The sequence below is a fragment of the Aulostomus chinensis genome, chromosome 6, assembly GCF_037954235.1.
Source record: "Aulostomus chinensis isolate RoL2024-O1b breed Wild chromosome 6, RoL_Achi_v1.0, whole genome shotgun sequence".
Taxonomy (NCBI): Eukaryota; Metazoa; Chordata; class Actinopteri; order Syngnathiformes; family Aulostomidae; genus Aulostomus; species Aulostomus chinensis.
Genome location: NC_141325.1, coordinates 31,659,041 through 31,672,927, shown reverse-complemented (window position 1 = coordinate 31,672,927; position 13,887 = coordinate 31,659,041). Strand labels below are relative to the sequence as shown.

Sequence of the window (13,887 nt, the reverse complement as noted above, 5' to 3'; positions counted from 1 at the left end):
CTCTGGTACTCCAGCTTCCTCCACAGTCCAAAGACATCAAGAGGGACCAGGTTAATCCAGACTCTAAATTGACCGTAGGCGTGGCTGGGAGAGCCAATGGTTGTCTGTCTCTATGTGTTGGCCCTGCCATGGACTGGTGACCTGTCCAGGGGGAAGGCTGCTGGGATAGGCTCCACCCCCACCACCCTCAACAGGAGAAGAGGGGGAACATGGAGGGACAAAAAACTGAAAAGTGCGGTGTGCAAAAGTATTCAGTTCCCTTTTCTCTGAGTGCAACCAGTTGCCTTGAGAATTGATTGCTGAATGATGGAATGTTGACCTCAGGAATGAATAGTCCACCTGTGTCTGATCTAATCTCAGTACAAATCCAGCTGTTCTGTGATGCCTCAGAGGTTTGTTAAGAGAACATTGAAGGAACACACCACACAGGTCAGGGATGAAGTTGTGGAGAAGTTTAAAGCAGGTTAGGCTATAAAAAAGATTTCCCAAGCTTTGCACATCTCATATAGCACTGTTCAATCCATCATCTGGAGGTGGAAACAGTACGGCACAACTGCAAACCTACCAAGACGGCCCTCCGTCCACCTGAACCTACAGGCCCAGATCAGAGATGCGGGGGGGGCTGCACACAACCAATATGTGAGGAAGAAGCTGCTGTGGTCAGATGAGACCAAAATTGAACTTTTCGGCCTAAATGCAAAATGCAGTGTGTGGCGGAAAACTACCACTGCACATCACTCTGAACACACATGGCCTCTGTCAAACATGGTGGCGGCAGCTTTAGGCTCTGGGCTGCTTCTCTTCAGCAGGGACAGGGAAGATGGATGGAGCCAAATACAGGCAATCTTGGAAAAAATCCTGTGGAGTCTGCAAAAGACTTGGGACTGGGGCGGAGGTTCACCTTCCAGCAGGACAACGACCCTAAAGATAAAGCCAAGCTACAATGGAACGGTTTAAAACTAAACTTATTCATGTGCTCGACCGGCCCCATTTAAAGTCCAGACCTAAATCCAGTTGAGAATCTGGCAAAATCTGAAGACTGCCATTCACAAATGCTCTCCATCTAATCTAATGGAGCTTCAGCTGTTTTGCAAAGACGAATGGGCAAAAATTCCAGTCTCTCGATGTGCAGAGATGGTAGAGACAAACCCCGAAGAACCTACAGCTGGAACTGCAGCAGAAGGCGGTTCTACAAAGTATTGACTCAGGGGGGATGAATACTTTTGCACATCGCACTTTTCAGTTTTGAAATGTATAATTTTTGTTGTACTTCACAATTGTGTGCCACTTTGTGTTGGTCTTTCACAAAAATTTAAAATATATTTGTGTTTATGGTCATAACATGACAAAATGTGGAAAAATTCAAGAGGTATGAGTACTTCTGCAAGCCACTGTGCATTCAAGAAAAAGATGCTCATAGACGTAGTGGAAACACTTTTAGAAACAGGGTTAGAGGCAGAATACGATGACAAACATCGTGTCCGTGTCCATGAAGTTCATTCTTCGAAACAGGGAAAATGGTTTGGAGACCATTGAACTAGCAATTGTGGTTGAAATACTTGGTAACTTGGATTTATAATAAAACATTTATCCCCTCTTATCTTCCCCTATTAAATTCATGCTCATCATCATTTAAATGACTGCATGAAGCAGGACTGAAGGGTTGGGGGGGCACAGCAGACAATTTTGGTGTTGACTTTGGTCATTTTAAAGGAAATTGAGGAAAAATAAGAAAACGATATCAACTCAGAGAGAAAACTCAGTCAAGTTCTCCACCTGGTTGCAGGTGATATCCAGGTATGCTATGTGAACGACAACCAGAGCTAATGAATGCGACTCAGGTGGTAAAACTGGAGGATGTTCTGCTGTCTACCAGTCAGGTTTAAAGCAGGACACAACCTCCTGCGTTCGTGCTGCGGTGGCCTAGCTCCCGGACCTGTGAGCCTTTAAAACTTCTAATCTACTTGGACCTCATCCTTGACTTCTTCACGGCTTCCTCTGCCATGTTTGTAGTGTTACTTTTAAACTTTGTTTTCTCCCTAGATTCACAGCTTTTGAAAGTCGAGCTTCCCGTATACAGCAACCTCAGACAGCACACGCTCAAAGGCAGCCATTGATCTACCAGTCAAAAGCAAAGCCTTGGAACTGCTCTCTGATCAACCATCCCACTCACCCCCTCCTCCCTGCTTTCTTTCTGTTACCCTCTGTGGCAGGGAGCATCACTCCGCGCATCCGAACTCCTGAAACTGGGTCAGATGACGCCATTAGGAGTATCCTGGAGCAGGCCAAGAAGGAGATCCAGTCCCAGAGGGGAGGTAAGGATGGAGCTGCCAGTGTTGAGTCGTAGTTAAAAGCCATCAAGAGTGATTTCCTCTTATTGACAATGATGTTAAATATTTTTGTTCCTTCTTGGGGTTCTAAGCTGAAAAGGTAATTTGAGTGGATCATTGTGGATGTGCCTTGTTTAGGTGACAGCAAGACATCTCTGAATGCGGCCTTAGGCAGAAGCAGTAACGGGGCAGGCAGCAGCTCCGATGATACCATAAAGAACATCCTAGAACAGGCCAGGAGGGAGATGGAGTCGCAGCAGCAGGCTCTGATGGAGATGGAGGTCTGTGGAAGAGCCTCAACTGTCAGCACAGGGGCTCAGGTGGAACGCCTGGGCCCCCCCGAGCGCTCCAGGGGTCAACCTTTACCTATCTCCATCAAACAGGAGGAAGGGGGCTGTGTTACCGTTTGCATGGCCAATCCCATCAGCAGCCCCCAGACACCCCTCAGTGTTCTCTCCCCAGCTGCCTTTGTGCAGAACATCATCCGCAAAGTCAAGTCAGAGATCGGCGAAGCGGGCACTTACTTTGACCAGCACTGGTCGCAGGAGCGGGGGTCCGTAGGGCCCAGCAGTGGAAGTAGTTGTCGGCCCTTCAATTCAATCTCCCCCTCACTGTCTTCCTCGTCCTCTGGTCCTTCTGCGTTGCCCCGGCACTGGCCCCGTCTGGAGAACAGCGAGTGTCTCCCCAACAGCGAGGAGGCCTCTGCTGCTGAGGATGAGCTGGGGCTGGGCCGGCCAGTGGAGGTGAAGGTGGAGTCAGACACGTCACTGAGTGCCGAGTCTCCGGGCCCCGGCCCTGGGCGCCTCTCCTACTACCCAGCATTCATCCCCCGCGCCCTCAAGCCCACCGTACCACCTCTGACCCCAGAGCAGTATGAGCTGTACATGTACCGGGAGGTGGACACCATCGAGCTGACCCGGCAGGTGAAGGAGAAGCTGGCCAAGAACGGCATCTGTCAGAGGATCTTTGGAGAAAAGGTCAAACCTTATGATTCAATATTCTGGGAAGGAAAACAAGCTCATTGTGACAGAAATCTTTAAACATTTTACATCATGGATGTCAAACTGAATACTAGAATAATTTTCTAGTGAAGTTTTACGTACAGTTATAAATAAGACCAATATCTTTATCACTAGTCTACATTGATACTGTTTGATCGAGATGTGTACACTTCTCCAGTTTTCTCTAGCAACGACAGACAATAAATAGAAGTTTGGAAAGAAATAAATTCCCATTGTCTTGCTGATATTATTCCCTGAAGGGTTGGAAGTGCTCAGACAGCATGTGAGTAAACCACATGTTTTATTACCTCACTTATCTAAGGAGCGAGGTCATCCCCAGAGAGTCCAGCCAAGTGGAGTGCCTGGACTCTGCCGCTCCGCAACTTCACTCAACATTTTTAGACATTCACAAGTTATATTTGCTGTTGTTCTTAGACTTTGAGCCTTTTGAAACTCATCAAGTTCAGCTATTTTTTTGCCACGTCCCTCCTGATAGTGCTTAATATAATACCAACCCTGAACACCAATAAAAATACAAAAATAGCTCTTACAACATGTAATGCTTTAATTAAATGTTACATTTCAGTGAAACATCAATCAATCACCTTGATAAATATGCCACTGCGTCTTGTGGTGTCTTGTGGTATGCGCTGACAATTTATTCAAAAACTGAATTAAGTTTTTTCTTATGTGACTGCCCATAAATTGTGCTGCAACTGATCAAGTCATCATAAAGGTTTATAGTGTTACACTTCCCTCTAGTGGTTGCTAGCTATAAGTGTCTCATGAAAGCAGCCATAATGATTCTACTTATTACCATGAAAGCTGAGGTTCTAAACATTAGAAGCTGCTGTTACTATTGTCAGGTCAATTGGTTGTGTGTTGCAGGTGCTGGGGCTTTCACAGGGTAGTGTCAGTGACATGTTGTCCCGGCCCAAACCCTGGAGCAAGCTGACCCAGAAAGGCAGGGAGCCCTTCATCCGCATGCAGCTGTGGTTACTTGACCAACTAGGCCAGAGCCTCAACCAGGCCCCAAACCAGGGCCCCGCTCAGGGTGAGACTGCCGTTTACACTCAGGAACGCAGGTCACATATCACTGCAATGTCAAAATGTCAATCTGAAGGACCATGAAGGACTTCTGCAATGGTTTAATCCACAATTAAGTTTAACTGGTTGTTTGTGATGCCTCCCACCACCAGATAAAAGCCCAGTGACGGCCCAGTCCTCGCCATCCCCGCCCCTGAGCCCAGCCGAGAGCCATCCTAGTCCGCTGGTTGAATCCGTCAGCCTCTCACTGGAAAGCAGCAAGGAGAACCAACAGCCTGAGAGCCTGGTGCTGGGGCTGCCTCCTCACTCAGAGGGGGGCAAGTCCACCCCAAGCCTCATGGCCCTGCATCAGCCCACAAACCCGCTTGGCATCCAGGAGCTGGTGGCCATGTCTCCTGAGCTAGACACCTACACCATCACCAAGAAGGTTAAGGAGGTGCTCACCGACAACAACCTGGGTGAGCTGTTTGTCCTTTTACATATTCTCACAACTCCCTTGGTTTTGCACAGGTTCTTTTAATTTTTCGAAAAACAGATGGGAAAGACCTTAGATAAATAAATCCAGATGGAACGAACCTTAGAATTTATAGGAACTTGCATCTGCTAGAGGGACATGCAGAGATTTGATGGTGAGCTGAGAGTCATGAATATATAAATGCGAATGTGACAGGAGAAACTGCTGTTCATAATAACTGTAGATAGTCCTTGAACAAACTGATGAGGATTTGGCTCTCAGCGTGAATCTCTGTTAATTAAGATGCTTCTCTGCAAGCTTTGACATGGACTGAAAGAGGATTAGCACATCTGGCTCAGTAAGAGGGATGGAGACAGAAAGTTAGCGCTTTTGTTGATGAACCAACTCCAAATATTTGCCATAAAATCAGAAATTCAAATTTTCTTTTGTTGGTTAAAATATGCATGGATACCAGGCTGGACCTGTTTGTGCATTCAGACACAGGTCCTTTGGTCACTTACAATGCGTCTTTATCCACAGGCCAGCGTCTTTTTGGGGAGACCATCCTGGGTCTGACTCAAGGCTCAGTGTCTGACCTGCTGTCCCGGCCCAAACCCTGGCACAAGCTCAGCCTCAAAGGCAGGGAGCCCTTCGTCCGTATGCAACTGTGGCTCAACGACCCACATAATGTAGACAAGCTTCGGGCTATGAAGAAGATGGAGAAGAAAGGTGGGGACTGTTGCTTGTGAAATCGCCCAGCATGGCTTCAGCATTTCTTTATGTTTTCTAAGCCCTTTCCTCTGGGCTGTCTTCCCCACAGCGTACCTGAAGAGGAGGTATGGGCTGCTGAGCACCGGCTCGGATAGTGACTCGCCCAGCACTCGCTCTGAGTGTGTGAGTCCAGCCTTGGCCTCTCTGGACATGTGCCCCTACAGTCAGGTGAAAAAGCCAAGGGTCGTGCTGGGGGCAGAGGAGAAGGAAGCCCTGAGGAAGGCCTACCTTCTGGAGCCCTACCCATCCCAGAACACCATAGAGATGCTGGCCTCCCAGCTCCACCTCAAAACCAACACCGTTATTAACTGGTTCCATAACTACAGGCCAGTCTAATATGACCTTTATTCAATGTTGGATTTACTCTCAATATTTTTTACACTCACAATTGACTGTTTTCCTAACTAACAGGAGTGTGTGTATGTGTGTGTGTGTGTGTGTGTGTGCGCGCGCGTGCGCGGGCTTGTGCGTGCATGCGTGGGCACGCGTGTGTAGGTCCAGGATGCGGAGGGAGGTGCTGATGGAGGGTCTACCAGACAACGACACAGACGCTGAGCACAACAGCTACTCACCCTCAGTGACTCGCAGCCCCCCCTCTGATGGCGAGGACAGGAGGCTGCAGCAGCCCTCAGGACTCATTAACTCCGGCCATCCTCGCAGCACCAACTCCGCACCGCCACATGTCAAGCAGGAGGTACTCGACAGGGATGAGGAGGGGGAGGTGGGGAGAGAGGGCTCCACGAGACCCTCCAGAGCTCAGTGTTTCTCCACAGCAGTACAGTTCCCACAATTGAAAAGTGAGCGTGAGGACTCCGTGGCTGGCTGTTGCGAGCCCCACTTGTCCGGGCAGAGCCTGAGGCAGGAGGAGGGCGTGAGCAGCTACCCCAGCACAATGTCCATAGATGGCCCCCAGAGAGCCAACCAGTCCAGGCATGATGGGGAAGACTCTGGAAAGTCACCCATTGATCCAGTCAGCTTCAAGGCCTCATCGGAGCCCTGCCGCAGCAGCCTGGAGGTCTCCCTCAACTCACCCTCTGCTGCATCCTCACCTGGCCTCATGATGTCAGTCTCTCCCGTCCCCTCCTCCTCTGCTCCGATATCCCCTTCGCTGCCCAACCCACCCTCAATGAGCACCAATCACAGTCTGGAACCTAACCCACTCCCTCCTTTCCAAAGCCCCAAACTAAACAGAAGCACTCAGAGACGTAATGAGAAAATGGCCAACCTAAATAACATCATCCACAGGCTAGAGAGAGCAGCCAATCGAGAAGAAACACTGGAATGGGAGTTTTAGGGCCTCCCACCCCCTCACTTGTATCCAGTCCAGAGGACCCTTGCAGTACACAGTAGAGTCTCAAATAGAAGTCTCCTGAAGACTTGGAGTGGAGCCTGGCTCCTGAGAGCTGTCCTCACAGAGGGAACCTTTAGAGGAAACTAAAGCTAACGCTAATGTCCCCACAAGAACATAGAGCTGGAGGGGGTGGGGGGGTTATAGATGTGTATTTGTTTCTTTTTCCTTTTTTAATGCGTACTACTTTGAAATATATGTGACAGCACAAGCTGTTCTTTTACCTACTGGACTTGACATGAAGACTTTTGCAGCTATGGTGTCATAAAATGTACACTAAAATTCTGTAGATTGCCACTGGGTGAGATTAAAAAAGACCCCTGTCTTAAGCCATTAAAAGCACTATAACTATTTCAAAAGAGACATTGACCAAATTTGCTACTTTTTGAATAGCAATTTTTCAGATTTTGTCTGTGAGACTGGACAGTTTAAGTCAAGTAAAATGAAATCCTGTTACTGACTGAGGGATAGTCCTTTAAGACTCTAAATACTCAACATCTTGTATGTACTTAGTTTCTTGGTGATATGTTTTGAACTCTTTGTAACTCACACGTATAAAATGTGGTTGTACATGTTGTAGAATTGTCTGCAATAGCCTTCTCTAAACCTGATGTAGCATGGTACTCACCTGACCCTGTTATCCTCCGTAGTTAGTCACATGTGATTATACTTGAGTGAAAACAAGAGAAAAAAAGTTGAAAACCTGGCAAAAAAGATCAAAAAAGGAAACGTTAAATATGAGGAGTAGAGTGCTTTTACTATTTTTTTTTTGTTGTTGTTGTTGTTGTTGTTTTTTTTTAAGAAAATAATTCCTGAGGTTTACAGTTTAGGACCCGTGTGCTCCGTGGTGACCGTTACCACACACAAGCACAGTTTACAGTTTCTTTCAGACTTACCTCTCTGTCCCATGACAAGACACTGGTTCAAACACACGACACATCCAGGTTACCTCAGATGATGTTAATGCTCAACACGCTACCACCATCGATTCTTACACACAAACGTGATAATTTGAGTAAACGGAGGGACACCTTTCTGACATTCCTCAAATTAGTAGCAGGGGTGAGTTGAAACAGGTGAACGACACAGGAGTTTGAAGACAGGAACTAGCAATTCTCTGGTCGGTGGTCCTCAATGCTGACCCCTGACAGAGGTCGCTGTCTCTCCGTGGGTCTTTTATTGTTGCTAGATTAATACTTTATACTTGATGAAACACCTCGACCTCCCAGCATTGACATGGTGATGAAGGTAAAGCATGTGAATGACACTACAGTGCTCCAACTCTTTTAGGACAAAAGTTCACAGCATTTGAGCGCATGATACTTCCAGGATGACCTCCAGCCACATGAAAAATTCCTAAGTTCAATATATTCAAGGAAGCAAAATGCTGATTCCCCCCATATAATCTCTGACCACATGTGTATTGTGACCGTAGGAGTTTCTTTGTCATGCTTGCAAGATGTTCTTTATGTATTTTGCTTCAATTTTATAATCAGAAACTAGATATTCAATACCTCGTGTATGAACTACTTACAGCACTTAGATTTTGATAATTGTGAGGACTTGAGAAACATTCAAATATCAACATTAACCTAAACTTAGTGTCCACAAGTCTTTGCCTTTACTGTATCGTCGAAGTTGGTAGTAAACACTTGCACATGTCTACATAGTTCAGAGAACTTGGATTGTATTATGTAGAGATATATATTACACAGTTACTAAAATAATATCTTACATTCTTGGAACAAAATGTGCTGATTATATTAAAATAAAGTGTACAGATTTAATAAACCAAACCCATTCAAGCCAGTTCTGGTCTGGCAAGCTTGCCCACGTTTTAGACCTTCTCTCAGGGTAGTCTTGCTTTTTAAAGCTTTACTGAAACAGTTGCTCGCATCCGCAAAGGTGGTGACCTGGAAAAACAGGAAATATCCAGTGGACCTGTGGAAGTTGTAGTAATATGGGAATTACAGCTTTGCACAGGTGTATTAAAGTACACCTTAGAATTGACCTACCAGGATGAAGCTAATGGGTTTTTGAGATCAGTTGACCTTACTCTCTAAAATACTGTTGTTTCTTTCTCCTCTTGGAGCCACAGAAGATTTTCTCTGGTTTTCGTACCACCATCTTTTGTGCATAATATGCTGTATGATTAGAAGTGGCATTTCTTAAGTGGAAATTTCATCGTACTTCATGGTAACATGGGCATATGACTGAAAGAGAAAATTATTTTCCGAGACCATTATCTCTTCATGTGGAGCTCATCTCATTGTTTTGCATGCAAATCCATTCTGGTCACATGACAAGGGATAGACATGTTTTCGTGGTGTTCTTGCACACGGACATCGTGTCAGCAATTGAGCCTTTTCACAATATGTAAGTCCATGCATGGTGCAGCTGATGAAGCTTCTTGAACACAGTCTGACCAGAAGCCAATCACAACCCCATAAACATTGCTCCCAGGTAAATATTGAAAATCATTTTGTGCCATATCATATGTCAGTGCGTTGTCCTCACAGGAATAATGCCTCTTGGTAAAATGTGATTACGAACTTCAAAAAAGCGAAGCTTTTTGTGTCAAGGAACCTGCTCATTCTGTGCTTTTATTTTATAAATGACAGGAGTCACTAAAGCAAGAGATAATTGGTCAGCAAATGTGGAATGATTTAATCCAGTTATTTATATTGAAATATCATTCATAACTCTGACACTGAAGGTTTGTCATAATAAAACATTTGTAATTCAACTGTGAGTCCTTGAGGTGACACGTCAGGCTTTTCCATGTCAAAGAATGATCAGAGTATGCCAAGCGTCTTGGAACTGAAGTTGCATATGTAAGCCATTATTCAATACATACTTGTTAAGATTTTTGCTGTGTTGTGTTTTTATTTCTTAACGCTGTCGAACTGCAGGCCAAACTCCTTTAAACAATCGATCAAACGGCATGAAACCCCTAACTTGCCGCGGCACGAGTTCATTTCAATGCTGGTTCCAGCAGCCGTGGAACCGGAGCGACTGTTTACATGGTCGCCCCGCGTGGTGCGTGAGCCCGACGCCGCCCAGCGCGTAGCTCGGTCTGATTACGTCACACGCTTGTGTTGCTGGGCTGGAGACTTTGCGATGATGGCGACGATGGCTCCGTGCAGGAGAGGGACGCAGTGAAGCTGGCCTCGGCTCGGATATGATTACTGTTTATTCCATCGACGTGTATCTGCTCCTCGGAAGCTGCACGGGCTTCGGCTGAATCTGTGTCCTCTGACCCTCATCCCCCGGTTCCCCGGTGAGTCCGTCCGCCGGTTTTAGCCGTTCCTCGCTGTGTTTTGACAGAGGCCTCGGTTCAGGGGTCCGCCCTCCATCTCATAACAACAAAAACAGTTGTAGAGCTGCGCTAGCTACAGCGGCTAATGTTAGCTACAGTGGCTAATGCTAGCCAGCTAGCTGACCGCCGCTCGGGGCTCCGCGGCGTCCAACGACAAACGCCGACGGCGGTGATATTGCGACACAACAGCTTACGGCGTATTAGTTTCTTTTAATTATAGTTGTTTGTTGTCCGAACATCAAGATACGTGGGTGCAAACTTGGCCTGTCCGCAGTAGCTTGTTTAGGGACGTGCTACTCTTGGCTTTCTATTACTGTTGGTTAGCTGTGAAATCCTTCGCGGCGTCAAATGTACAGACGCTCAGAAAGGGTAACCCTAACCCGGTACCGCCTGCAGCTCGCCCGCTAGAGACGGTCCGGTAGCCCCTCACCGACCGGCTAGCACCGCCGCGGTAGCCGTTAAATGCCTCTCCTCTAAGCACTCACAACGTTCGCTTTTTCGGCGGAAATCTGAATTTTCTTCTGGGTGTTCGCTCCCGAGTCCACAGATTGAAGTGGTTGTGGAGGCGGTGTCGTTTATGCTCGGGAATGTTGCAGCCAGCAAGGCGTGATGGCCGGTCACGGGACAGGAGCAACGTTAAGGCTCTCAGGGGCTTAGCCGAAGCGGTGTGACTCACTGGAGCCAGACTAGACCAGCCCGAGTCACAGGTCAGGAGCCTCGGGTTTCGTGCGTGGTCCCCCCGCACGGCGACACGTAAACAGCGCGTGCGCGCGCGCGAGCGAGAGAGATATGCTTTATCAGGCAGCAGCAGCAGCGACTTGGGCACCCAACGTGACGTGATGACCTCCCCCGACTCCTAGAGGGACATGCGTGTGTCGTTGCTTCCCTTCCGACCTCAAATGTTCCCAGGGTTCGGGTGTATTGGTGCCCTGATATCCGGGGTCACTGGCCATCTCGGATCAGATTCCAGCCGCTTCTGTGGAAGCTGGCCTCTGGCTATTTGCGGATCTGCTTGGAGCTCTCCGGCCTACACTGGTGGCAAATTTGGTGACGTCACCGCCTGCATCATCTCTGTATAGGTTCTTGAGAATTTGTGGTTGGCCAGCCTTCTTGGCAAACTGCCAACCATTGATTGGTAGTTTGAGTTATTTATACTTGCACTTTACTTACAGTCACAGCTGCCATATATTCTATCAGCTAGTTAACCTCAGGACATGGTGGCAGGGCTCAGCTCTTCTCTATGTGGCTAAGTACAACACATAGATGGATACACACACACACACACACACACACACTACCAGTCAGAAGTGTGGACCCACCCTCTCATTCAATGTTTCCTCTTTGTTTCTGCTACTTGCTACATTCTAGTTTCATCCTGAAGACATCAAATCTCTGAAGCAGATCAATGGAATCATGGAGCAAAGACAGAATTGTTCAGAACTGTAAACCTGTTTTATATTCTAGCTCCTCAAAGTCGCCTCCCTCTGCTTCGCTGCAGCGCTGCAAACCCTCGTCCTTCTCTCAGGGAGCTTCATGATGTCATCACCTGAAATGGTTCCCCCTCTCAGGTTCACCTTGTCAGGGTTCAGTGGTGGAGTTTCCTGCCTTCTTCCTGGTTGGGAGCATCAGTTGAGCTGAGCAGAAGTTGCCTGATGATTGCTGAATGATGGAATGTTGACCCCATGACGAGAGTGAATGCGTCCCTACGTGCATTCCTTCACATTCAATGGTTCCTCTTTATTTTCATGACTGTTTACGTCAGATTCTCACTGAAGCCATCAAAACTATGAATGAACACATCTGGAATTCTGTAGTCATCAAATCATGAAATACCTCCAACAGGTTCTACGTTCTAGGTTCTTCTAAACAGCCTCCCTCTGACTCCTGCTCTGCTCACTCTTGGCGTTCTCTCCTTGAGCTTCATGAGGTCATCACCTGAAACGGTTCTCCAACAGTCTCGAAGGAGTTCCAGAGGTGCTGAGCACTTGTTGGCCCTTTGGCCTTCACTCTGCGCTCCATCTCATCCCAAACATCTGGACTGGGTTCAGGTCAGGTGACTGGAGGCCAGGTCACCTGGGCCGCCCTCCATCACTCTCCTTCTTGGTCAAGTAGCCCTCACACAGCCTGGAGGTGTGTTTGGGTCGTCGTCCTGCTGAAACATCATGACGGTCCAACTAAACGCAGACAGGATGGGATGGCGTGTTGCTGCAGGACGCTGTGGCAGCCATGTTGGTTCAGTGGGCCTTCAGGTTGAAAAAGTCATGGTTTCCTAGCAGCTGTTGGACCATCAAGGCCTGATTGGCGCCATCTCCTCTGAACCGTTGGTGCAGAGACGTGTCTGCTACCAGAACTCTGAGGAGCTGTTAACTGGTGGCTCCTGAGGCTGGGGACTGGGATGAACTCCTCCTCAGCAGCAGAGGAGACTCTTGGTCTTCCTCTCCTGGGCCGTCCTCATGTGAGCCGGTTTCATCGTGGCGCTTGATGGTTTTTACGACTGCACTCGGGGACGCATTCAAAGTTTTTCCAGTTTCCTGGACTGAGTGACCTTCAGGTCTTAGAGCACTGATGAACGGTGGCTCCTCTCTACTGAGCTGATGGTTCCTGCCATGACATGAATTCTAGCAGTGGTCAAACAGAGCTGTCAGCTGGGGAGCAGCCTGACTTCTGCTCAGCTCAACTGATGCTCCCAACCAGGAAGAAGGCAGGAAACTCCACCACTGAACCCTGACAAGGTGAACCTGAGAGGGGGAACCATTTCAGGTGATGACATCATGAAGCTCCCTGAGAGAAGGACGAGGGTTTGCAGCGCTGCAGCGAAGCAGAGGGAGGCGACTTTGAGGAGCTAGAATATAAAACAGGTTTACAGTTCTGAACAATTCTGTCTTTGCTCCATGATTCCATTGATCTGCTTCAGAGATTTGATGTCTTCAGGATGAAACTAGAATGTAGCAAGTAGCAGAAACAAAGAGGAAACATTGAATGAGAGGGTGGGTCCACACTTCTGACTGGTAGTGTGTGTGTGTGTGTGTGTATTTATATCTATATCCATCCATCGTCATCTTCCACTTATTCCTTCCTAGTAAGGGTCGTGGGGGGTGGAGCCTATCCCAGCATCTACAGGCGAGAGGCGGGGTTCACCCTGGACAGGTCACCAGTCCAATCGCAGGGCCAACACACAGAGACAAACAACCATTCACACTCACATTCACACCTACGGTCAATTTAGAGAATCCAATCAGCCTCGTCCCCAAATTGATGTCTTTGGACTGTGGAGGAAGCTGGAGTACCAGAGAGAACCCACGCAGGAACATGGTGAACATGCAAAATCCACCCAGAAAGATCCCACGCGCGAGCCGGGACTCGAACCCGGAACCTCCTTGCTGTGAGGCCACAGTGCTGACCACTGCACCACCGTGCAGCCCTTATGTCTATATATCTATCTATATATAGTTAGATAGATGATAGATAGATCTAGATAGATAGAGAGATACAGAGATATATATAGATAGATATAGATAAAGCGATAGATATAGAGAGATATATAGATGTAGACAAAGGGCTGGCGCCACAGTGAAGGTGCCCACGCTGAGCCCAGCTCTGTATCTCAGTGTCACATC

General features: G+C 47.6%; 2 protein-coding genes across 9 annotated transcripts in view; both read left to right on the top strand.

The window, feature by feature from the left end:
• Positions 1-9,802, top strand: part of cux2b (cut-like homeobox 2b) — a 96,230-nt gene extending 86,428 nt beyond the window's left edge. For all 5 annotated transcript variants that reach the window (XM_086207604.1, XM_086207605.1, XM_086207606.1 and 2 more), the window contains 7 exons: positions 2,214-2,315; positions 2,469-3,307; positions 4,220-4,385; positions 4,531-4,836; positions 5,373-5,561; positions 5,653-5,929; positions 6,099-9,802. In XM_086207604.1, the coding sequence (XP_086063730.1) occupies positions 2,214-2,315; positions 2,469-3,307; positions 4,220-4,385; positions 4,531-4,836; positions 5,373-5,561; positions 5,653-5,929; positions 6,099-6,897 (2,678 nt within the window). In that variant the 3' untranslated portion in view covers positions 6,898-9,802. The remainder of the gene's footprint in view (positions 1-2,213; positions 2,316-2,468; positions 3,308-4,219; positions 4,386-4,530; positions 4,837-5,372; positions 5,562-5,652; positions 5,930-6,098) is intronic.
• A 162-nt stretch (positions 9,803-9,964) lies between these two features.
• Positions 9,965-13,887, top strand: part of mtmr3 (myotubularin related protein 3) — a 43,133-nt gene continuing 39,210 nt past the window's right edge. For 2 of the 4 annotated variants that reach the window (XR_015116705.1, XM_086207608.1), the window contains exon 1: positions 9,966-10,231. The gene's annotated coding sequence lies outside the window, so the exon portion shown is untranslated. Of the gene's footprint in view, positions 10,232-13,887 lie in introns of all 4 variants that reach the window. The other 2 variants (XM_086207609.1, XM_086207610.1) reach the window with 2 other exon arrangements.